The sequence below is a fragment of the Nyctereutes procyonoides genome, unplaced genomic scaffold, assembly GCF_905146905.1.
Source record: "Nyctereutes procyonoides isolate TBG_1078 unplaced genomic scaffold, NYPRO_anot_genome, whole genome shotgun sequence".
NCBI lineage: Eukaryota > Metazoa > Chordata > Mammalia > Carnivora > Canidae > Nyctereutes > Nyctereutes procyonoides.
Genome location: NW_026575044.1, coordinates 52390927 through 52415652, shown reverse-complemented (window position 1 = coordinate 52415652; position 24726 = coordinate 52390927). Strand labels below are relative to the sequence as shown.

Genomic DNA, 24726 nt, shown 5'->3' with positions numbered 1-24726 from the left:
TTTCATGTGAAGAAAAAAAAAAAAAAAAAAGACCGGCGTCTTGACCTTGCACTGCTCTGCTAGGGCAGAGTGGAACACTTGGATAAAGACAAAAGCCTTCATGAAATGGGTGTTAGTGTTGGCTAAGTACAAAGTCAACGAATATGGAGGAAAAAAAACATCCTCCTCTGACTTACTACTGGATAAGAAACTGGACAGTATGTAAATGGAACATAAGTTTAACAAAAACAACTGACAAGTTCAAAGGATTAAGAACAAAATTTAGAAATATCAGTGTCAACCACTGCAGAGAGTGAAAGTAAAATACAAGGAAAGACTAAAAAGTGGTAGAGTGTATTTGCAGATACTGTCAATGGTGGTGGTGGCTAGTTTTCAAACGTAACAAAATCAAAGACATGGGAATACTTCTCATTTATAAAAGTCTTATTAACAGAACAGAAAGTATCTGGAGGTTAGAAGTCAAAAAATCTAGATTCTGGTCTCAGAACTTTCGCTCATTGCCTTCATCAGCTATCTTACCTGTCAACTTCATCATATATAAAAATCAAGGGGGTGGATCAAGTAAACTCAAATATCCACTCCATGCTCTCATGGTTTCTCAAAGAACTAGTGCTCTATATCTAACAATGCATCAAACACATGAATAAAATATAGCCATTATCTTCCTGAAATAAAGTTCAACGAACAAAGTAAGTTTTAAAAAATATTCTTGGGATACCTGGGTGGCTCAGTGGTTGAGCCTTTGGCCCAGGTCATGATCCTGGAGTCCTGGGATCAAGTCCCCCATATCGGGCTCCCTGCATGGATCCTGCTTCTCCCTCTGCCTGTGTCTCTGCCTCTGTGTGTGTGTGTGTGTGTGTGTCTCGTGAATAAATAAATTTCTTTTTAATTAAAAATTAAAATAAATAAATTCTTAAAAATAAAAAATTAGGATGGGCTAAGATGGATACATAATATTCAAAAAGAGATGGATATAATAATACAACAGATTTACCAAAATGGTTATATGAGTATCCATAGTGCAATCATGCTAGCTTAAAATGTTGCATTCATAAAACAAGAAACAATCAGAGAAAAAGAGCTCTCAGGAATTAACAATGTTTATTAAACCTTCATCAAAAGTTAGAAATGGCTTTTGAATATATGAAGAGATGTTCAATCTCATTTGTAATGAGAAAATACACATAAGAATCACACTATGATTTCCATTTAACTCACAAAAAATTTTATACAATGCTGGCAAGGCTCTGTTAAAGGATTTTGGTGAGACTATAACTGGTATAATGTCTTTAGGGTTGGTGGAAATGCAAACTGGTGTAGCCACTCTGGAAAACAGTATGTGGGGGTTCCTAAAAAGTAAAAAATAGAACTTAGCAATTCCACTACTAGGTATTTATCTAAAGGATACAAAAATAGTGATTTGAAGGAGCACAGGCATCCCAATGTTTTAGCAGCAATGTTCACAATAGCCAAAATATGGAAAGAGCCCAGAAGTCCATGAACAGATGGATAAAAAAGATGTAGTGTACACACACACACACACACACACACACACACAATGGAATATTACTCATCAAAAAGAATGAAATCTTGACATTTGCAATGATGTGGATGCTGAGTGAAATAAGTCACTCAGAGAAAGAGAAATATCATATGATTTCACTCATATATAGAATTTAAGAAACAAAACAGATGAACACAGGGAAAGGGATGGAAAAATAAAATAAGATAAAGACAGAGAGAGAGAAGCATACCGTAAGAGACTCTTAAATATGAGGAACAAACTGAGGATTGCTGGAGGGGAAGTGTGGAAGTAACTGGGTGATGGGCATTAAGGACGGTACTTGATGTAACAAGCACTGGATAAACATCAACTGATGAATCACTAAATTCTACCCCTGAAACTAATATGACACTATATGTGAACTAACCTGAATTTAAATAAAATTTTGAAAGAAAAATATAATAGTAAACTCTTAGGGGATAGGGTTTTCTTTTAATCAACTTTATCATATTTTCATTTTAAAAGGTACTCAATACCAATTCTTAAGACTTACATGATGGTTATTATCTAAATATGTATATGTAGTCTATCCCAACAATGGAATACTATTCAGTGCTACAAAGAAATGAGCTATAAAGCCATAAACACAGAAGAACCTTAAATGTATACTGTTAACTAAACAAAGCCAATCTGAAAAGGCCACATGCTGTATGGTTCCAACTATATGACATTTTAGAAAAGGCAGAGCTGAGGAGGTAGTAGAAAGACAGTAACTGGGGCAAGGGGAGGGGATAAACAGGTAGAGGAGAGAGGATTTTTAGGGCAATGAAACTACTCGTATGATACTTCAATGGTGGATACACATCATTACTCATTTGTTAAAACCTATACAATGTACAACACAACAAGAGCGAGCCCCAATCTAAAACCTGACTTTGGGCCATAATGATGTGTCAGTGTGGGTTCATCGACTATAACAAACGTACCACCCTGGGGCAGGGTGCTGAAGGGGGGTGAGGGTACTATACCAGTGTGTGAACAGGGTCACATGGGAATTGCCTGCACTTCCACTCAATTTTGCTATGAACCTAAAACTGCTCTCAAATATAAACCTTACTAATTAAAAGAAAAAGAAATTCGTATTGTTTAGAAAAATATCCATAAAGGTAGGATAAGGATAAAGATTTATATAAAGCTCCCAAACAGTTAAGAATCAAAAAAGACTGCTTCTGGGGAGGGAAGAGATAAAAAGGGTAAGACAAAGAGTATTTGTTCTCATCATAAGCCCTCTGATCTTTTTTCCAAAACCAAATACACAAATGTATTAACATTTAAAATAATTGCAGCATCAGTATCAAAGGCTAGTATTAACTATCCATATGTAATGTAATCTGGATTATATGTGAAATTACTCTTATATAAGAATAGATTATATGTGAAAAGAAATATATAATCTGGATTATATGTGAAAAGAAATTACTCATAATTTATATAACTGACACAAAATATTAAAACGAAAAAAATTAACTCTTTGCTGGTAGAATTAAAGTTTGCAACGACTACTGTACTTTACCTCATGCAGACTTTGCCATACATGTATTAATAACAGCAAAAGAAAGTAAAAAATGTATTCTATACCAGTCATGGTTTTATAAAAGTAAAAATTCCTTGAAGGCAGAGAGTGTGTTTTCAGGGCCACCTAAGAATCCTGCAAACTGACCTCAGGAAAGTCTCTTCCCTTTTCTCCACTTCAGTGACATTATATATAAAATGATGGAGCTAGGATAAAGGAGAGCTGAATTCCAGTTCTAAAAATCCAATGATCATCTGGCTCTAAACAGCTCATAAACAGTTCGCAAGGAGATACGCAAACATAGGTAAAATGACAGCCAGGATTCAGGATTCTGCTTTTGCTGCTGCAATCTTGCACACCTAACGCCAGGCTAGTACCTGTCCTCCGAGGCAGCCAGATGCTACAGAAACTTCCTTCAGTTCCCAGATGATTCAGCCTTGTTCTTTTGAATTGCAGACATTCCACATCCTATGCCTGCTATACTTGTTAGTGATCTCCTTTTTACTGATAAGTTTAAAATAGGAAAATTAACTCAAAACAAATCTGTTCAGTATTTTTCTTGAGTACTTAATATGTGTAGGTCAATACACTTTTATAATTGTAAAGCATTTCACAATTTACAAAAGCATCTTCCAGTGCATTGCTTTGGTCCTCAAAACAATGCTAAACCACACTATAGACAGAATACCAGACAGGCTCATCCCAGGATGAGGTGCTCCCTCTCACTGCTGGCCATTCTACTGCATCACAGGACATGATGTATGGCCTGGGTGTTCCTAACTGCTACAGGAGTTGGTCTCCAAACTCAAGCACTTGAATTTCCTCATCTAAAATACTCAACAGCTGAACTAGATGATTTCAAATGTCCTTTTCAAGTAATGGTTTCCGGTCTATTACCCCTAGTTTTAAAATGGGGAACCTGAGGTGTGAATGACATTCCCAGTTAGTAGGAGAGCCAGGATCCAAGCTCTATCTTCTGGATTCAGAACCAGAGAGGGGCTTTTTTCCTTCCGCAGATATGTTCTAATTTCTTAACGATAATCAGTTACTCAATTATGAACAATCAGAGCATGTAACATAAAATCAACATTACTTGTGCTACTGGATATATTTTGGTCAGACTTCAATAAAGATGGTAAAGGTTTATATGTTTTATTTTATTTTTTTTAAAATTTTTTTTGTTTTTATTTATTTATGATAGTCACAGAGAGAGAGAGAGGCAGAGACACAGGCAGAGGGAGAAGCAGGCTCCATGCACCGGGAGACCGATGTGGAATTCGATCCCGGGTCTCCAGGATCGCGCCCTGGGCCAAAGGCAGGCGCCAAACCGCTGCGCCACCCAGGGATCCCAAGGTTTATATATTTTAAAAAATTTAACCGAGAGCCCTCTCTTCACGACACCAGGAATCAATTTTTTTTTTTTGGTGAACACTTTATAATTATATTTAATCTTTATCAAAACTCTGTAAAAGTAACTCCTATTTATTACTCCCACTTTACAGCCAGGTATCATATTCAACAGTAAATATTATCTTCTACCTCTCCTTCAGCTTCTGGAATTTTTTTTATAAATTTATTTTTTATTGATGTTCAATTTACCAACATACAGAATAACACCCAGTGCTCAACCCATCAAGTGCCCCCCAGTGCCTGTCACCCATTCACCCCCACAACCCGCCCTCCTCCCCCGCCACCACCCCTAGTTCGTTTCCCAGAGTTAGGAATCTTTATGTTCTGTCTCCCTTTCTGATATTTCCCACACATTTCTTCTCCCTTCCCTTATATTCCCTTTCACTATTATTTATATTCCCCAAATGAATGAGAACATACACTGTTTGTCCTTCTCCGATTGACTTACTTCACTCAGCATAATACCCTCCAGTTCCATCCACATCGAAGCAAATGGTGGGTATTTGTCGTTTCTAATGGCTGAGGAATATTCCATTGTATACATAGACCACATCTTCTTTATCCATTCATCTTTTGATGGACACCGAGGCTCCTTCCACAGTTTGGCTATTGTGGACATTGCTGCTAGAAACATCGGGGTGTAGGTGTCCCGGCGTTTCACTGCATCTGAATCTTTGGGGTAAATCCCCAACAGTGCAATTGCTGGGTCGTAGGGCAGGTCTATTTTTAACTCTTTGAGGAACCTCCACACAGTTTTCCAGAGTGGCTGCACCAGTTCACATTCCCACCAACAGTGTAAGAGGGTTCCCCTTTCTCCGCATCCTCTCCAACATTTGTGGTTTCCTGCCTTGTTAATTTTCCCCATTCTCACTGGGGTGAGGTGGGATCTCATTGTGGTTTGGATTTGTATTTCCCTGATGGCAAGTGATGCGGAGCATTTTCTCATGTGCGTGTTGTCCATGTCTATGTCTTCCTCTGTGAGATTTCTCTTCATGTCTTTTGCCCATTTCATGATTGGATTGTTTGTTTCTTTGGTGTTGAGTTTAATAAGTTCTTTATAGATCTTGGATACTAGCCCTTTATCTGATATGTCATTTGCAAATATCTTCTCCCATTCTGTAGGTTGTCTTTTAGTTTTGTTGACTGTATCCTTTGCTGTGCAAAAGCTTATCTTGATGAAGTCCCAATAGTTCATTTTTGCTTTTGTTTCTTTTGCCTTCGTGCATGGATCTGGCAAGAAGTTACTGTGGCTGAGTTCAAAAGGGCGTTGCCTGTGTTCTCCTCTAGGATTTTGATGGAATCTTGTCTCACATTTAGATCCTTCATCCGTTTTGAGTTTATCTTTGTGTATAGTGAAAGAGAGTGGTCTAGTTTCATTCTTCTGCATGTGGATGTCCAATTTTCCCAGCACCATTTATTGAAGAGACTGTCTTTCTTCCAGTGGAGAGTCTTTCCTCCTTTATCGAATATTAGTTGACCATAAAGTTCAGGGTCCACTTCTGGGTTCTCTATTCTGTTCCATTGATCTATGTGTCTGTTTTTGTGCCAGTACCACACTGTCTTGATGACCACAGCTTTGTAGTACGACCTGAAATCTGGCATTGTGATGCCCCCAGATATGGTTTTCTTTTTTAAAATCCCCCTGGCTATTTGGGGTCTTTTCTGATTCCACACAAATCTTAAAATAATTTGTTCCAACTCTCTGAAGAAAGTCCATGGTATTTTCATAGGGATTGCATTAAACGTGTAAATTGCCCTGGGTAACATTGTGACATTTTCACAATATTAATTCTGCCAATCCATGAGCATGGAATATTTTTCCATCCCTTTGTGTCTTCCTCAATTTATTTCAGAAGTGTTCTGTAGTTTTTAGGGTATAGATCCTTTACCTCTTTGGTTAGGTTTATTCCTAGGTATCTTATGCTTTTGGGTGCAATTGTAAATGGGATTGACTCCTTAATTTCTCTTTCTTCAGTCTCATTGTTAGTGTATAGAAATGCCACTGACTTCTGGGCATTGATTTTGTATCCTGCCACGCTACCAAATTGCTGTATGAGTTCTAGCAATCTTGGGGAGGAGGCTTTTGGGTTTTCTATGTAGAGTATCATGTCATCGGCGAAGAGGGAGAGTTTGACTTCTTCTTTGCCAATTTGAATGCCTTTAATGTCTTTTTGTTGTCTGATTGCTGAGGCTAGGACTTCCAGTACTATGTTGAATAGCAGTGGTGAGAGTGGACATCCCTGTCTTGTTCCTGATCTTAGGGGAAAGGCTCCCAGTGCTTCCCCATTGAGAATGATATTTGCTGTGGGCTTTTCATAGATGGCTTTTAAGATGTCGAGGAATGTTCCCTCTATCCCTACACTCTGAAGAGTTTTGATCAGGAATGGATGCTGTATTTTGTCAAATGCTTTCTCTGCATCTAATGAGAGGATCATATGGTTCTTGGTTTTTCTCTTGCTGATATGATCAATCACACTGATTGTTTTACGAGTGTTGAACCAGCCTTGTGTCCCGGGGATAAATCCTACTTGGTCATGGTGAATAATTTTCTTAATGTACTGTTGGATCCTATTGGCTAGAATCTTGTTGAGAATTTTTGCATCCATGTTCATCAGGGATATTGGTCTGTAATTCTCCTTTTTGGTGGGGTCTTTGTCTGGTTTTGGAATTAAGGTGATACTGGCCTCATAGAACGAATTTGGAAGTACTCCATCTCTTTCTATCTTTCCAAACAGCTTTAGTAGAATAGGTATGGTTTCTTCTTTAAACGTTTGATAGAATTCCCCTGGGAAGTCATCTGGCCCTGGACTTTTTGTGTCTTGGGAGGTTTTTGATGACTGCTTCAATTTCCTCCCTGGTTATTGGCCTGTTCAGGTTTTCTATTTCTTCCTGTTCCAGTTTTGGTAGTTTGTGGCTGTCCAGAAATGCGTCCATTTCTTCTAGATTGCCTAATTTATTGGCGTAGAGCTGTTCATAATATGTTTTTAAAATCGTTTGTATTTCCTTGGTGTTGGTAGTGATCTCTCCTTTCTGATTCAGGATTTTATTAAGTTGAGTCTTCTCTCTCTTCTTTTTAATAAGGCTGGCTAATGGTTTATCTATCTTATTAATTCTTTCAAAGAACCAACTCCTGGTTTTGTTGATCTGTTCCACAGTTCTTCTGGTCTCGATTTCATTGAGTTCTGCTTGAATCTTTATTAACTCTCTTCTTCTGCTGGGTGTAGGATCTATTTGCTGTTTTTTTCTCTAGCTCCTTTATGTGTAAGGTTAGCTTTTGTATTTGAGTTCTTTCCAGTTTTTGAATGGACGCTTGTATTGCGATGTATTTCCCCCTTAGGACTGCTTTTGTTGCATCCCAAAGATTTTGAGCGGTTGGATCTTCATTCTCATTAGTTTCCATGAATCTTTTTAATTCTTCCTTAATTTCCTGGTTGACCCTTTTATCTTTTAGCAGGATGGTCCTTAACCTCCACGTGTTTGATGTCCTTCCAAACTTCTTGTTGTGATTTAGTTCTAATTTCAAGGCATTATGGTCTGAGAATATGCAGGGGACGATCCCAATCTTTTGGTATCGGTTCAGAACCGATTTGTGACCCAGTATGTGGTGTATTCTGGAGAAAGTTCCATGTGCACTTGAGAAGAATGTGTATTCAGTTGAGTTTGGATGTAAAGCTCTGTAGATATCTGTGAAATCCATCTGGTCCAGTGTATCATTTAAAGCTCTTGTTTCTTTGGAGATGTTGTGCTTAGAAGACCTATCGAGTATAGAAGGAGCTAGATTGAAGTCACCAAGTATAAGTTTATTATTATCTAAGTATTTCTTCGCTTTGGTTATTGATTTAAATATTTGGCAGCTCCCACATTCGGGGCATATATATTGAGGATTGTTAAGTCCTCTTGTTGGATAGATCCTTTAAGTATCATATAGTGTCCCTCTTCATCTCTCACTACAGACTTCAGGGTAAATTTTAGTTTATCTGATATAAGGATGGCTACCCCTGCTTTCTTTTGAGGACCATTTGAATGGTAAATGGTTCTCCAGCCTTTTATTTTCAGGCTGTAGGTGTCCTTCTCTCTAAAAGGAGTCTCTTATAGACAGCAAATAGATGGGTCCTGCTTTTTTATCCAGTCTGAAACCCTGCGCCTTTTGATGGGGTCATTAAGCCCGTTCACGTTCAGAGTTACTATTGAAAGATATGAGTTTAGTGTCATGATATCTATTCAGTTCTTGTTTTTGTGGATTGTTCCACTGGACTTCTTCTTAAAGGGGAATTTTAAGAGTCCCCCTTAAAATTTCGCGCAGAGCTGGTTTGGAGGTCACATATTCTTTCAGTTCCTGCCTGTCTTGGAAGCTCTTTATTTCTCCTTCCATTTTGAATGAGAGCCTTGCTGGATAAAGTATTCTTGGCTGCATGTTCTTCTCATTTAGGACCCTGAATATATCCTGCCAGCCCTTTCTGGCCTGCCAGGTCTCTGTGGAGAGGTCAGCTGTTACCCTAATACTCCTCCCCATAAAAGTCAGGGATTTCTTGTCTCTTGCTGCTTTAAGGATCTTCTTTATCTTTGGAATTTGCAAGCTTCACTATTAAATGTCGAGGTGTTGAACGGTTTTTATTGATTTTAGGGGAGGATCTCTCTATTTCCTGGATCTGAATGCCTGTTTCCCTTCCCAGATTAGGAACGTTTTCAGCTAGGATTTGTTCAAATACATATTCTGGCCCTCTGTCCCTTTCGGCGCCCTCGGGAACCCCAATTAAATGTAGGTTCTTCTTCCTCAGGCTGTTGTTTATTTCCCTTAATCTATCTTCATGGTCTTTTAATTGTTTGTCTCTTTTTTCCTCAGTTTCCCTCTCTGCCATCAACTTGTCTTCTATGTCACTCACTCGTTCTTCCACCTCATTAACCCTCGTCGTTAGGACTTCTAGTTTGGATTGCATCTCATTCAATTGATTTTTAATTTCTGCCTGATTGGATCTAAATTCTGCAGTCATGAAGTCTCGTGAGTCCTTAATGCTTTTTTCTAGAGCCACCAGTAGCTGTAGAATAGTGCTTCTGAATTGGCTTTCTGACATTGAATTGTAATCCAGATTTTGTAACTCTGTGGGAGAGAGGGCTGTTTCTGATTCTTTCTTTTGAGGTGAGGTTTTCCTTCTAGTCATTTTGCTCAGTGCAGAGTGGCCAAAAACAAGTTGTATTGGGAAAAGGAGAAAAAAAGAGGAGAGAAAGAAGGAAAGAAAAGAGAAAAAGAAAAAAGGAAGAAAAAAAAAGAGAGAGAAGAAAAAGAAAGGAAAAAAAGGGTGGGGGAAGCAAACCGAAATCAAAAAGCAAAAAAAAAAAAAAAAAGGCACAAAAAACCACGGGGGAGTATCTTCTGATTCTGTAGACTTTAAGTCCCTTGACTCCCCTGGAACTGGTCCGTCCAGCTGGTCTTCTGGGGGAGGGGCCTGCTGTGCTGATTTTCAGGTGTTAGCACTTGGGGGAACTGCTCTGCCCCTGCCTGCTGCAGGGCTCAGCGGGGGTTGTTTACCCCGTGGGGCCCCAGGAGGATCAGCCGCAGTGGCTATGGCAACTCTGGAAGCCTGGATTCAGCCTCCGCAGGAACTACGGGGCTCGGGGCTCTCGGTTCTCCGTCTGCAGGGCCTGGAGACTGATCTGCTCAGCTCGGGGCAGGAGCGTCCTCGCTGTCCTGGGCCCTCCCGGCCTCTGCCTGTCCCGGGGAGGCCGGATCCTGGGCTGTGTCCCGGCGCCCTGTGCTCCGGAGCCTGCGCTGTGGGATTCGCGCTCCCGCCCCGCAGCCCCCTCCGCGGAGCCGCCGCCCGAGCCCCTCCGAGCTGCTCCGGCCCCGCCGTGCGCGCTGCAGCCCTTAGGGAGCTCGGAGCACTCTCCCGGGGCGCAGGTGCCTGTTAGTGTCCCCGGGAGCCCGAGGGCATCCCCGCCCTCCTGGGTCCTGCTCTAACTCCCTGCGGGCCCCTTTCCGCCCGGGAAGGTTGGTGCAGCTCCTGCTCCTCCGGGACGGGGCTCTCCTGTCCTGGGGACACTCGCCCCGGCCTCAGCCCGGCTCCTCGCGGGGCCCCTCCCCCTCGGAGGCCTTTTGTTTCTTTATTTCTTTTTCCCCGTCTTCCTACCTGATAGAAGCGCGAACTCTTCTCACTGTAGCATTCCAGCTGGTCTCTCTTTAAATCTCAGGCCAAATTCGTAGATTTTCAGGATGATTTGAAGGTTATCTAGGTAATTTGGTGGGGACAGGTGACTTGGGGACCCTGCTCTTCCGCCATCTTGCCCCAGCTTCCAGGAATCAATTTTCAAACTAAAAAGCTACTGTGAACTTAACAGAGAATGATCTATTCTCTATTAAGTCTTGGCATATGGAAACACTATTACCTTTAATTCACCTTAAATAGTGCACTGATTCAAGCAGAAACCTACAAGAGCTATTTCCCTCACAGCACCTACGTAGGTGCTGACCGGCTTTGGCTGCCCACACTGCTGAAGCTGCGTGTGGAGGAGGGCTTAGGTCTCCACACACAGGGCTCCAGAAAGGCCCCTTCCCTAAAGTTCAGCCCTTCACTATCAACCTGGGTCCCTCCCGTTCCTTCATCAACTGCTCATCCCGTTCCTCCATCAACTGCTCAGGGCTTTTCACATTCTTCAGCCACCTGCTCACGGTTAGCACCAAAAGTTTTCAACGTTCAAATTTTCTACAGTTAAAAAAAAGAAAAAAATTTCTACAGTATAACATCGAAGACAATATCATTAGTTTATGGGTCCAAAAAATATGCACTTCCTGGCATTTTATTACATTTCAGAAACCCTACGGACAAAGCATATCTCATAAATAAGATTCTTAATCGGTTCCATTCCTACCCAAATACTTCTAGAATGGATTTTTAGAGAAAAAAGTTCTAAAAATATTTCTTTTACAGCTTAATAGAGAACTCTAAACATAAACTGTTAGTCCTTCTAAAGTTTAAATCTCTGGGACGCCCGGGTGGCTCAGTGGTTGAGCATTTGCCTTCAGCTCAGGTCATGATCCCAGGGTCCTGGGATTAAGTCCCACATGGGGCGCCCTACATGCAGCCTGCTTCTCCCTCTGCCTGTGACTGCCTCTCTCCGTGTCTCACATGAATAAATAAAATCTTTAAAAATAAACAGAATAAAATTCAAATCTCTGCCCCACCAAACAACACAATTTGTCCATCCCTTATCTCTAATCTCCCACAACCCCTCTACTCTAATCAAACCAATGCACTTGTGATTCTTCAGATACGTTATTTATACCCAAAAGTTCCAGACCTGGCTCCTCTCTGGCTCTTCAATGACCAAGCCACTGCTAATCACTCCAGCTCCAAGCAACTGTAGCACCTAGCAACCGTTCCTCCTCCTGGGCTATCTTTCTATGTATCTGTTCATCTCTAAGCTCTTCAGAAGTCACACCTTTCTTTGTCCAGGACCTAGGATGTTAGAGACAATGGTATATTCCCAATATTCATTTTTGAAAATGAACCTAATGAAAGAGAATTTACTTTTCTGTGAAGGGATAATGTGAGGACTGATGAGATATAAAGCTGACTGTCCCTAAACTATATGGTCCCAGACCCCTCAGCATTTATAACTACCAATTCCTTAAATATTGTCAGATGTTCATTCTCAGTGTTTCTGTTTCTACAGCCCCTTTCTACTTTGACTATATATAAGACACCTAGTTTTTATAATACAATATACCAACTGCAAAGGGCTTTGAGCCACTACATTTGCAATGGAATGTGTCATATAGACCAGATGATGACAGACAAAATGCATTAAGTACACTGAACAAGTTGTGCCCCTATTCTCTTACTCATTCAACAGATATTTGTTGAGAGTCTACTATGTGCCAGGCTAGCCTGAATACTTCGGATGACAGCAGTGAGCAAAACAAACACAGGCACAAGAACAGTCCTTGTTTTCATGGAGCTTGCCTTCTAATGTTATTTGAGAAACACAAGCAAGAGAATAACAGATAATATGGAAAGCAGTGGTAAATGTAAAAACAAAGGTGTGAGAATGAGAGGGGTGTTATGTTAGGGTGGACCTTCTAAGAAGCAGACCTCCTCTGAGCAGAAGGAAGCGTGAAAGTCAGGACATGAGCCATGCAGACATCTGAAGGGAGATATTCAAGGCAGAAGAAGAAGAGAGGGCAAAGGCCCTAGATACAGGAGTGGGTTGGTATGTTCCAAATTAGCAGGGACACCTGTGTCCTCTGTACTAGAGAGGTAGACAAAGTCACACTGCACAAATAGACACATCCAGAAAAAGGCAGTGAAGGCAATCAATTAAGAATACCTCAGCCTTATCAATACATAACTTATTAAAAAAAAAAAAGATAAACATTCTGAGGCACCCAGGTGGCTCAGGTGGTTGGGCATCCAACTCCTGGTTTCATCTCAAATGGTGATCTCAGGGTTGTGAGATGAAGCCCCATGTCAGGCTCAGTGCAGAGTCTGATTGAGATTTCCTCTCCCTCCCTCCCTCTCTCTCTCTCCCCTCCTCCCTCAAAAAATAAAGAAAAACATTTTTATTAAACTATAACTAAAAAAAAAAAAAAAAACTATAACTAAAAAATCTGCAAATGAGGGCCAGGCTGAGAACTAAACGATTGAGTTCACAGGTTGAGAAGAACAACACATAAATGGATCTCAGAGGCTGTATGTTGGCCTGGGGCCAGTGGAATGGCTCACTCCGAGCAGACCTCACAAGGACTTGTCTGGAGCAGTGGCACCAGAGAAAGGGCTAGGATCTAAGGCTAACAGAAGCATCATCACATGAAGGTAAGAGTGACAGCTTTCATAAAAACAACACCAAAAACACATAAAAAGACAAGTTAAGAAATCCAATTCAAGTTTTCAAAATAATTTCTACTTCATAATAAGATAGCATCATGAGCAAACCTACTAGTGGGCCCATCCAACGTGACAACTCTGCTGCTGGGTCCCCACCACTGGGCTGAGTCACCCAGGTCTCATTCAACCCCCCAACCGTAACACTGTGAGAACTGATCCACTGTTGCAAATTCTAAGTGTTGCACTTCGAACTCTGGCATGCCAAACCATGTTCTTCATATTGCACTAGTAGTGTCTTGAGAAAAATACCTTCATCTTAAACTTTATTCCTTCCCATGCACTTTCTTGAGGTCAAGGTATATAACAAAGACAGGCTTTTACTTTTGGCAGACTTATTTCAGTTCTAGTGGGATCAGCCCAATATACACTGAAAAACATCGTCATGAGCCTGTGAATGACTTCATCTTCATTTCAAATATATAAATGCTGAGAGGTATGGAATTAAGAAAGGATGTCTGGAAGATGTACGTTTTAATCAGACTTTGAAGTATCTCAGAATTATTATTTTATCAAAACACCCAACCTGTCTGAGAAGCAGTATCAACTAACTACTTAAAAGTCAAGCTCTATTACAAGTGAATTCCTACAACTTCTGGGAGTTTACCTAAACTACTGCAGTTCACCATTTTCTCTTAATAATAAAGAATCACTTAAAAACAGTTTATAGATCTCTAAATATATATCTGTGTTCTTGGTAATCACTTGCTTTCAATATTAATAGAATGATTTCACAGTCTCGTAAGAAATGTTTAAGTGAGTTTTGACTACCCCTCAATGGCCACTAACACCAAACTCCTCTCGCTGCACACCTGCCGACGTTAAATATGACAAATCTACAGTGAGACTGGTGATGGTGAGGTATGAGAGCATCCCTACTTTTCAAGTTAATATTCCCCCTTAAGTCAGAAGCTGACCCACAAACCTGCACTATGGTTATAGTAGATGAAACACTTAAGTAGTAGTTTGGTTTCACATGGAAACTGTTACCAAGACAAACCTTCTTGTAGGATGGAGTTCCAAGAACATTAAATCATAAGAAATTGTTTCAGCAGCTGGTTAAAGCTGAGTGTACATAATACAAGACATCTGGTTGTCTGTGCATTTTCAGTTCATTTAAAAAGTATAAACACATTAAAACACTGAAATGTTTGATATATTACAACACTGTTTGCTTGCTCAAGAGTGTTTAAGTGACTGATCTATTCATTGTATTCAAGTCTTATTTACCAGCTAACGAGATTCACTACTTCTATTCCCCTTAACTTCACCAAGACATTTTATTAACAAAGGAGGCGGAAAAAAAGCAATGTACTCACTAAGGCTGTACACTAAATCGCTAGTATTTAGTAATAACATAAACATAATAAAGATGGAACTATTTTTAAAATTAAGAACACATGAAGTATTGCACATACAATGACAAGTAAATAGTAAACAATCTATGTGTTCCCCTTCCCACATTTGGCCACATGTAACAGAAACCTGACCACTGTGGCTTAACCAAAATAAGTGTTTATTTTTTTCACTTAAGAAGAAATCCAAAGATATGCCATCTTGGGCTGTGTAATGGTTCCCCGGTATCATTAATAGTCCCTGCTCCTGGGACACTATTCCCTGCATGTGGCACTCATTATCATAGTTTCAAGATGGCCCCAGCACTGCCTCTACATCCCAGGAAGGAAGAGAAAGGCAACAAGCAAAAAAACTGGAGGTACAAGCTCTGCAACCTCATGACTTCTGCTTACACTGCATTGGCCCAAACCATGTCGTGGGGCCACATCTAGTTCCTGAGGTGCCTGAAAACTAAGCTGGGCACACACTGGTCCCCAGACAACGCTGGAGATGTTGGAGCACCTGAGAGCCTCAGCTGGTTTAAGCGTCTGCCTTCAGCTCAGGTCATGATCGAAGGGTCCTGGGATCGAGCCTCATGTTGGGGGTGGGGGGAGGTGTCCCCTGCTCAGTGCTTCTCCTTCTCAGAGGCAGTGTCTAAATCTAGACTATAGTCCCAGATGCTGCACTTATGCACAGCAGAGGCCAGGAGCCTGTTTTCTCATGAATACCTGGTCCTTCCTTTTTGGGCCACGGGTAAATAGCACGCATGCAGTGATATCCTCGTGTTAACTGAGGTTCTGTAACGGTCAATCTTAAGCTCTTCTTCTTGATTCAAAAAAGAATTCCTTTAGGGGTGCCTCACTGGCTTGGTCAGTAGAGCATGTGACTCTTGATCTCGGGATTATTAAATGTGACCCCACATTGGGTGTAGGTTACTTAAAAATACAATCTTATAAAATAATAATAATAATAAGTCCTTTAAAATATGCATTCTCACTGGATATCACCCCCAAGAGAGTGAAAATTGATTCTTCAGGGACGAAAACCTTCATAGATATTATAATGCTCTGTGTCCCTCCAAAGGGCCACAAAGTACACAAAGAGACATAGGTGTTATCTGAGGCATTCAAATTGATTAGTGGAGAGAAGCAATTACAAACATGTCTAAAAAGGCTCCAGAGAGACAATTTAAAAAAAAAGTTAAGAGTAACATCTTTAAAAGGAACATTTTATACCATATAGGAACTGCGTTCAGCTGGAATGACAGAAATCCAGTTACAGGAAACAAACAGGATATGTTTTTCTCACATGAGAAGTCTGGCAAGGGGGCATTGGGGTGGCGAATCAAAGTGGGGTGAAAGTGGCGAGGCGGCACTCACTGGCAGTTAATGACTTTGGTTCAGCAGCTCAATGATATCAAAGCAGAATTTTCCGTGGGTCTCTGGGCTCACGGTGCCAAGAAAGACACACAACTCACACTATCTTGTCCACATTCCAGACAGCAGGAAAGAAGGCTGTCAAGAACAGAAAGATACATCTCCTTTCTTGAGAAGGTTTACCCACAAGTTTTACTGGAGGATGTTCCCCTACATCTCAGGGACCACACCTAACTTGAAAAAAGGCTGGAAAGGGAAATCTAATCTCTCCAAAAGAGGTCAGAAATCAGGAAGGAATGGGACGCCTGGGTGGCTCAGTGGTTTAGCGGCTGCCTTTGGCCCAGGGCGTCAACCCAGAGTCCCAGGATCAAGTCCCATATCAGGCTCCCTGCATGGAGCCTGCTTCTCCCTCTGCCTGTATCTCTGCCTCTCTCTCTCTCTCTCTCTCTCTCTCTCTCTCTCTCTCTCTCGGTCTCTCATGAATAAATAAAATCTTTTAAAAAAGGGGGGGGGGGAATCAGGAAAGAAGGAAGGAGAGAATCCTGGGTGGTTAATGAGTTGCCTCAACCACATATTAAAGGATTAGATTCTCTTCCACCCTGTTTACAGAGATCTGTAAGATATCACTATGGAGATTAATTCTGTGGCTATCATTTGTTCAATATTCCTAAAGAGTTTGATTAATATCCCCTTATAAAATTCTTGTTCTGATAACACAGAGTATAAATATTATTAGGCCAAAGACACAGAATGACTCCATGGATGGACACAGAGATATACACATAAAAACACTACACCAGGAGCCACAAATCCTTTGACGTGATTACCATACTCAATATACAAAGAAGATAAATCCTGGCTTGGCCAGAACTTACAGGAGCGGAATATCAGTGATTAACTGCATCAAACAACAGAGCAATTCTTCCAAAAGATCTTCAGAGTCAGAACCTGGTAAGACACATTAAGAATTTTTTAACAAAATATGAAATAGAATAGAGCTTTTTAGAATTAGAAGCTCAGTCTTCATTCCTAATGAGAATAACAAGTTATTATTACACAAACTCAGACACTAATGTTGACCTCAAATAAAATCCAAACCAAGGAATTTTGAACATTAGCTCTTACATAACTTTTAATGTGTCAAAGTCTTTTATGGTTCTTGTAGGCCAGAAGTTTTCAAATATCTTCTATACTGTTTTTTCAAATGAAATTCTATAATGAAGTGAAATATATAAAATAGACCCCCAAAAATCAAGTTGTTCTTGCTGCTTTATTTGAATCAATAGAACACCTGTACCTCTTTCCCTCAGCAAATACCCGATCAAATGCTGGGTCTCCCTGATGGGCCTCAAAGCACCTTTTCTGAACTTGTAGGGCCCTACAGATCACAGCCTGAAACCCACTAAGAGGGTTTCCACGTCTTTGCAAATAAAGAGCCAGAGGTAAAATGGCTTTTCCCAAATCACAGACTAAGTGGTAATGGCAGGATGAAAATTACCATGCTAGTGGAAATGCTCCCCTATCCCAAACTGCTCTAAGTGACTGTCTAATTTCCAAAGCCAACCAACAGCTTGTGTGACTAATGGCTCTAGACACTACTAACACCAATTCCTTCATAAAATTCACTCTCCCCTCAGGTTCTCCAAAACCTTGTCTCCAATCTACTCGTTCTGCTCATTCCCAGGATCTGCCTCCCCAGAATTGCTTTCAACTGTTGGTGCTTTCCCTAGAATTCCACCATTGCCTTTCTCCTCTTCCCACTCCCTATGTCCTTCATCAATCACTACTGGTGATTCCTACAGCGACAGTTTTCCTCTTGGCCTTTCCACTGAACTCCTTATCTTTCTATCCAATTGCCTACTAGCCATCTCCATGTAGATGCATCACTAGCACCACAAACTCCACGTGTTCAAAACAGAACCCATCTTTGCCACTTATTGCTTCTTTCTGCTTCCTTTACTGCATCAAGAATCCAGGCCCGGGGGATCCCTGGGTGGCTCAGTGATTCAGTGCCTGCCTTTGGCCCAGGGTGTGATCCTGGAGTCCCAGGATCAAGGCCCACATCGGGATCCCTGCATGGAGCCTGCTTCTCCCTCTGCCTGTGTCTCTGCGCCTCTCTCTCTCTCTTTCATGAAAAAAATAAATAAAATCTTAAAAAAAAAAAAAAAAAAAAGAATCCAGGGTCCAAGCCCTAACTACTCTCTCCTACGCTTTTTTTAACCAAGCCCTGGGTCCACTCGATTACATAGCCTACCTCTCTCATGTTCCCACTTTTCCACACTCCCCATCAGGCTTCTGTTATTTCATCATGTCAGTTCAGTTAAGCTTACTAAATTATAACTCACTCCTGAACTTCTTTCAGCCTTCCTAACTAGTATTCCTACCTCCAATCGTACTCCTCTCCAACCCAAACTCCAGACCACTGCCAAATGAAGCTAACTAAACTCCCTCCTTTCCTCTCCTGGCTTACAGCTTTGCAACCACTTTAAGCTGAAAACTAGTTACCAGAAAAAACTAGGTACCAAAAAAAAAAAAAAAAAATTCAGCATGCTAGACACTCCAAGACACAGGCCCCATACCCCGTTCTACCATGATCTCCCCCATCACTCACAATCTCTATTCCAACAGTCCTGGGCAACCTGCTACATGCCATCTCATGACTCCTCAATGACATTCCCTCTGCCGAGAATGCCCTCCCAAACAAAAACCTGACTTTTTAAAAAGCTAATGTTTATCCACCTAATTATCCTCAGTATTCCTCTCCTCCATAAAACGCAACTCTCTTGCCTCACTCTGAATAAAAATAATCATCTATAAACATCTTGCCTTGTAGATGTCTTTCACTGTTTACCTTGGTTACATTATACCATAATTTCAGTCTATACGTAGGCAGGCCTCTATGAGACTCTATATTTCTTTTTTAAAGTAGGCTTGCCCATTGTGGAGCCCAACGCGGGGCTTGAACTCATGACCCTGAGATCAAGACCTGAGTTGAGATCAAGAGTCGGATGCTGGGCAGCCCAGGTGGCTCAGCAGTTTAGTGCCGCCTTCAGCTCAGGGCGTGATCCTGGAGACCCGGGATCGAGTCCCACGTTGGGCTCCCTGCATGGAGCCTACTTCTCCCTCTGCCTGTGTCTCTGCCTCTCTCTCTCTCTCTCTCTCTCTCTCTCTCTCTCATGAATAAATAAAATCTTTATTTAAAAAAAAAAAAAAGAGAGTCGGATGCTAACCCAGGTGCCCCTGAACTCTGTCCTCCTTGAGAATGATGACTGACAAAGAGCTTAACACTAACACATAACCTACACTCAAAACAGGTTTGCCAAACCAAACCGAGGATCTAGTACGAATCTAGTGGTTATTTCCGAAGCATCAAAGCACTTGAAATTTCAAAGTTTAGCAATTCTTTTTTTCCTACACCACAGTATCACCTGGTATTCAGAAATTATGAAGAAATTCCTTCCTGCCTTGCCGTAGCCAGAACTGGCACAGTAACCCTCTGGGAGTTGAGTGCAGTGCTTGAAGAGGATACTGAATCACAGTGAAAATGCCCATCAATGCTACAAAGAAAGCATGGCAAGAAACAACTTCATTAGCTATATTAAATCTCACTCTAGAAGTGCCAGGCTTAGCTCAAACCATGAAGAAAGGGCGGGGGGTGGGGGTGAATGGGTGACGGGCACTAAGGGGGACACTTGATGGAATGAGCACTGGGTGTTATTCTGTATGTTGGTAAATTGAACACCAATAAAAATTAATTTATAATAAATAATAAATAAATAAATAAATAAATAAATAAATAAATAAATAAAACCCATGAAGAAAGTAAAATTTAGAAATAAGTAACACTGGTCTCTGAGTCTGCACAATAAAAAGTCTATATAACTAAAATCCTTCTCATTGCCAAAGCCATCCAACATAACCCAAGTGAGTCGATAACCTACTCCAAGCTGATCTGTTGGCATATAATATATATCTCATACAAGCTTGCTGAAATGTCACTTGGCTCATCCCAGAGAACGCAGTGACCCAGACCCAAGTAAGGACATTTAAAAACATTCCTTGATTCCCTAAAGAAAATTCCAGACCATATCAGCAAGCCACTTTAAGGTATACCCCTGTCCAGCCAAGAAATCAGAAGATTTTTAACTAAGTGAGGGAACAAATGCTAAGGAACCACAGATGGCTGGATATTTTTCTAAGGGGATGTAAACGCATCTCACCTTCAAATCTTAGTGCAGTGAAGAAGATTCTGGATTCTATTCCATATGACATCTAAATCATGACTTGCACCAAGATTATAGCTTAAGTCAATCAAGGAGTATGTCCACAACTTTGTTATCAACTTAATGAAAATGATAAATACATTTCATATAAGTGAAATGTGCTATTTCAAGGCCAAAAATTTTTTTAAAAGATTTTTATTTATTCGAGAGAGAGAGAGAAAGAGAGAGAGAGAGAGAGAGAGAGAAAGAGAGAGAGAGAGAGAGAGAGAGAGGCAGAGACACAGGCAGAGGAAGAAGCAGGTTCCATGCAGGGAGCCTGATGTGGGACTCAATCCCGGGTCTCCAGGATCAGGCCCTGGGCTGAAGGCAGTGCTAAACCACTGAGCCACCCGGGCTGCCCTCAAGGCCAAAATTCTAACAAATGACAAAAATAAGCAATTTCTAGTTGAAATCTCAGACAACTTCTATTTACCAAAACAAAACATCCTTACTATAAGAATACCATATTCTTATTTCTGGGACTAATCTAGAAGCAAGTAGTGTGTATCAATCGAAGAGTGACAAGATTTGATTGCTCACCAGGTCTGACATTAAGCAAGTCATTCATACTGCATTCTTTTCCAAGCAATGTTTGTATCATTCAGCTTTCATTTGAGGCCAAATATCTTCTTTAGGGCCAATAAAAACAAGTAAACATAAACTCACCTGCCAAAAATTATAGTAACACTCATGCATTTCTCACAGGAAAGAAAATCTGAAAAGTCCTTGTAATCTTTGGGTCAGTGACACAGTAAACTGAAGATCTTTGAGCAAAGGACTTTGAAGAGATTCAGTACGTTTCTTACGAAGTTTTAAACTCAGAGTTTTTCTCAAAGAGTTTTTTTTTTAAGGTGTTATTTACTTATGAGAGAGAGAGAGAGAGAGAGAGAGAGAGAGAGAGACACGCAGAGACACACACAGAGGGAGAAGCAGGCTCCCTGTGGGAAGCCCGATGCGGGACTTGATCCCAGGACTCCAGGATCACGCCCTGAGCCCAAGGCAGATGCTCAAGACACTGAGCCACCCAGACGTCCCACTTAAAGAGTTTTAAATTGCCTCTTATAGCTCCAAACATGCTCATATTTTCAATGTTAGCTTCTCTGAGATAATATTCCTAGCTAACATTTACTGAGTACTCTCCCCTTTGAGAGGCACTGTTGCCAAGCATTTCACTCTTTATGTCATATTAATCCTGACAATAACTCTTAAGGAGTAGGTATGATCATCACCATCATATTACAGATAAAGAAATCAAGGCTCAAAGAGGTCAGTTTACTTACAGTAAGTAGCACAAACTAGATCTGAATCCAAATCCAGACTCATTAAAGAGACAAAAACCAAGACATCCCGGGTGGCTCAGCGGTTTAGCGCCACCTTCAGCCGAGGGCATGATCCTGGAGACTAGGGATCGAGTCACACATCGGGATCCAGTCCCACATCGGGCTTCCTGCATGGAGCCTGCTTCTCCCTCTGCCTGTGTCTCTGCCTCTCTCTGTCTCTCTCAGGAATAAATAAAATCTTAAAAAAAAAAAAAAAAAAAGAATCTCCCCCCAAAATATATTTAAAAAAAAACCCTCAAACTATTTTTAAAAACTCATTTCTATACAAAGTCGAAAAACTCCAGTCAACCCATGTTTCACTGAAGACTCTAAACACAAGCCCCTGGTAAATGAATACTATAAACCATCTGAGGGAAGACATACAAAATACTCCGTATTAGTTTACACATCCAGGTGACATGTTATGCATTCATCAACACATACTGCAAGTCTTGGATTTAAATATCCAATTTAGAAATAACCTCGAAGCAATTAATAAATATAAACTGTTATTATGAGTATTATGTACAACGAGGTCACTGAAATCTCACCCCTCTATCTGGGGTTCCCCTGCTTTAAAGCCCTGAGCCCACCTCTCTGGTCCCTGTGAGCGACACCAGGGGAAGCAGATGAAAGACCAGATGATATACACGGTCCCTTACGACTCCAGTCATCTACACAATGAAACAGCCGTCCAGGACCCATTGACCCCATGCGCTAAAACACCACATTCTCCCTAGGGAGGGAACCAGAGTAGAACAAGACACCGTTATCATCCAATACCTTCCACTAGAGTAGGAAGGGAAGGGGAGAGAAGGAGAAAAGAATAATGAAAAAAGCAATCACTCAAGGAAGAGGGAAAAAATAGCATTGGTGGAAAACAAAGCAGCCAGAAAAAAGAAACATATGGGTCATTTAAATCAGGTAACATGGAAATATTACAACACAGAGAGCTCACTGTTTACTTTTCACACACAAAGTCAAGCTGTTGGTTTCTAAATGCTGCTCCACCGAGCCAAACACAAGTACTAAAAACATAATCAAGTAACAACTGAGCTGTATTCCAAAAACAGGTTCCCCTAGGGCCTTAAAAAGTTCAGAGAAAAAATGACATGGAAGACACATAGGCTCAATTGTATTTACTATAAATTTATATTTGGAAACCATGGTAGAGACTGTAATTAGCAGTTCAATTGTGAAACTAGTATTGGAATTATTCTACAGTATTAAAAATCATTTAAACTTCTAAGGAGCAAAACTGAATGTGCATCTATAAAATAATCATAAATTAAGGAAAAGCAGATGGACTCTTTCCTAAAATGAAAATTGATCTACATTTTAATGCATTACAATATAAGACTGTGTCTCACATATTCCAATAAAATCACAGTAATTCTGGCTGTCTGCTATTAAGAAATGTTTCTAATTAGTCAAATGGAAATGTTTCTAATTATACTCAAGGACAATACAGTCTAGACAATACAGTCTTCCAGGTTTTACTATAAAATATGTCATTTTTATTTCTAAGTTGAGCACAGTATAAAAACTGTTGATAACAGAAAGGGATAGAAAGCAATTTCATGGTATGCTGGACAAAGGTTGGAAATAGATTTCACTGAGCAACTACTAACCATATGGAATATATATGCAACAGAGTATTGCACTGCATAATACATACTTAGATTCTAGGCCAATTCAAATTATTTTCCTCTTAAATTCCAGTTTTATTATTTTTCACATTCAATTTGTGTAAACTAAAGAATAAATTTACCCACTTCTCACACCCCCTCAACCTCTTCTCTGCATCTGTGAGCTTGATATATGATTATATATTTAAAGGTTTTTAGATTTCACATATAAGAGAGATTATATGGTATTTGTCTCTGACTTATTTCACTTAGCCTAATGCTCTTGAGGTTCATCACATGGTTGCAAATGGCAGGATTTCATTTTTTATAACCGAGTAACATTCCAGTGTGTATATATATATATATATATATCACATCATCTTTTTTTTTTTTTAATTTATGATAGTCACACACAGAGAGAGAGAGAGACAGAGGGAGAAACAGGCTCCATGCACCGGGAGCCCAAAGTGGGATTCGATCCCGGGTCTCCAGGATCGCGCCCTGGGCCAAAGGCAGGCGCTAAACCGCTGCGCCACCCAGGGATCCCTCACATCATCTTTATCTATTCAATGGACATGTACGTTATTTCGATATCTTTGATATTGTAAAAATACTGAAATGAACATGCAGGTAATACATATTTTTAATTAGTGTTTTCCTTTTTTTCCAAATACCCAGTAATGGAATTGCTGGATAATTATGGTAGTTCTACTTTTAATTTTTTTTGAGGAAACTCCACAGTGTTTTCTGTAGCAGCTGTAGCAACAGTGCATTACATCCTCACCAATGTTGCACAAGGGTTACCTCTGCTCCACATCCTTGCTATTTCTAGTCTTTTCTGGTAACAGGCAATTCCAACAGGTGTGAAGTGATATCTCATTGTGGTTTTGATAATTAGTAATGTCGAGCATCTTTTCACGTACCTCTTGGCTAGCTGCCTTCTTTGGAAATGATCCAAAGATCATTTCAGATCATTTCAGATCTTCTAACCATTTGTAATCAGATTATTTTTCCCTGAGTTGTAGGAGTTATATATGTATATATATTTATGCTAGCAGTAGGGTTTATTAAGCTGTGCTTCAGTACATGCGTTGGGGCTCACCCATGGTGCTCATGATGTATAAAGCCCAAACCTTCTGCCAATTCTTCTTGAGCAAGAACAACAGAAAACTAACAGCTAAATGGACGTTATATGGAAGCTCATCTATAATCTTCATGTAGCCAACAGTCACCACCAGACACAGCACCTTCTCCATCTGGAATTTGATTGTGGACTTCCCTTCATCCACTTTGGCCACCACATTCTCATTGTGGGACAGGAAGGAAAGGAATTTGTCAGTCTTCTTTGGGCCTGGGCCCAGGATTTGAGGCATCTGCTTGATCACAGATTCTGAAGCCAAAAAGGCATCATACTTCTTGGCCAGCTTCTTGACTAATTTTTCA

At 40.5% G+C, this 24726-nt stretch overlaps 1 protein-coding gene across 1 annotated transcript in view; it reads right to left on the bottom strand.

The window, feature by feature from the left end:
• The window catches only part of DYM (dymeclin), a 346418-nt gene that overhangs the window by 251329 nt on the left and 70363 nt on the right, over positions 1-24726 (bottom strand). The window contains exon 6 of the mRNA XM_055324208.1: positions 16950-17022. Coding sequence (XP_055180183.1) covers positions 16950-17022 — 73 coding nt within the window. The remainder of the gene's footprint in view (positions 1-16949; positions 17023-24726) is intronic.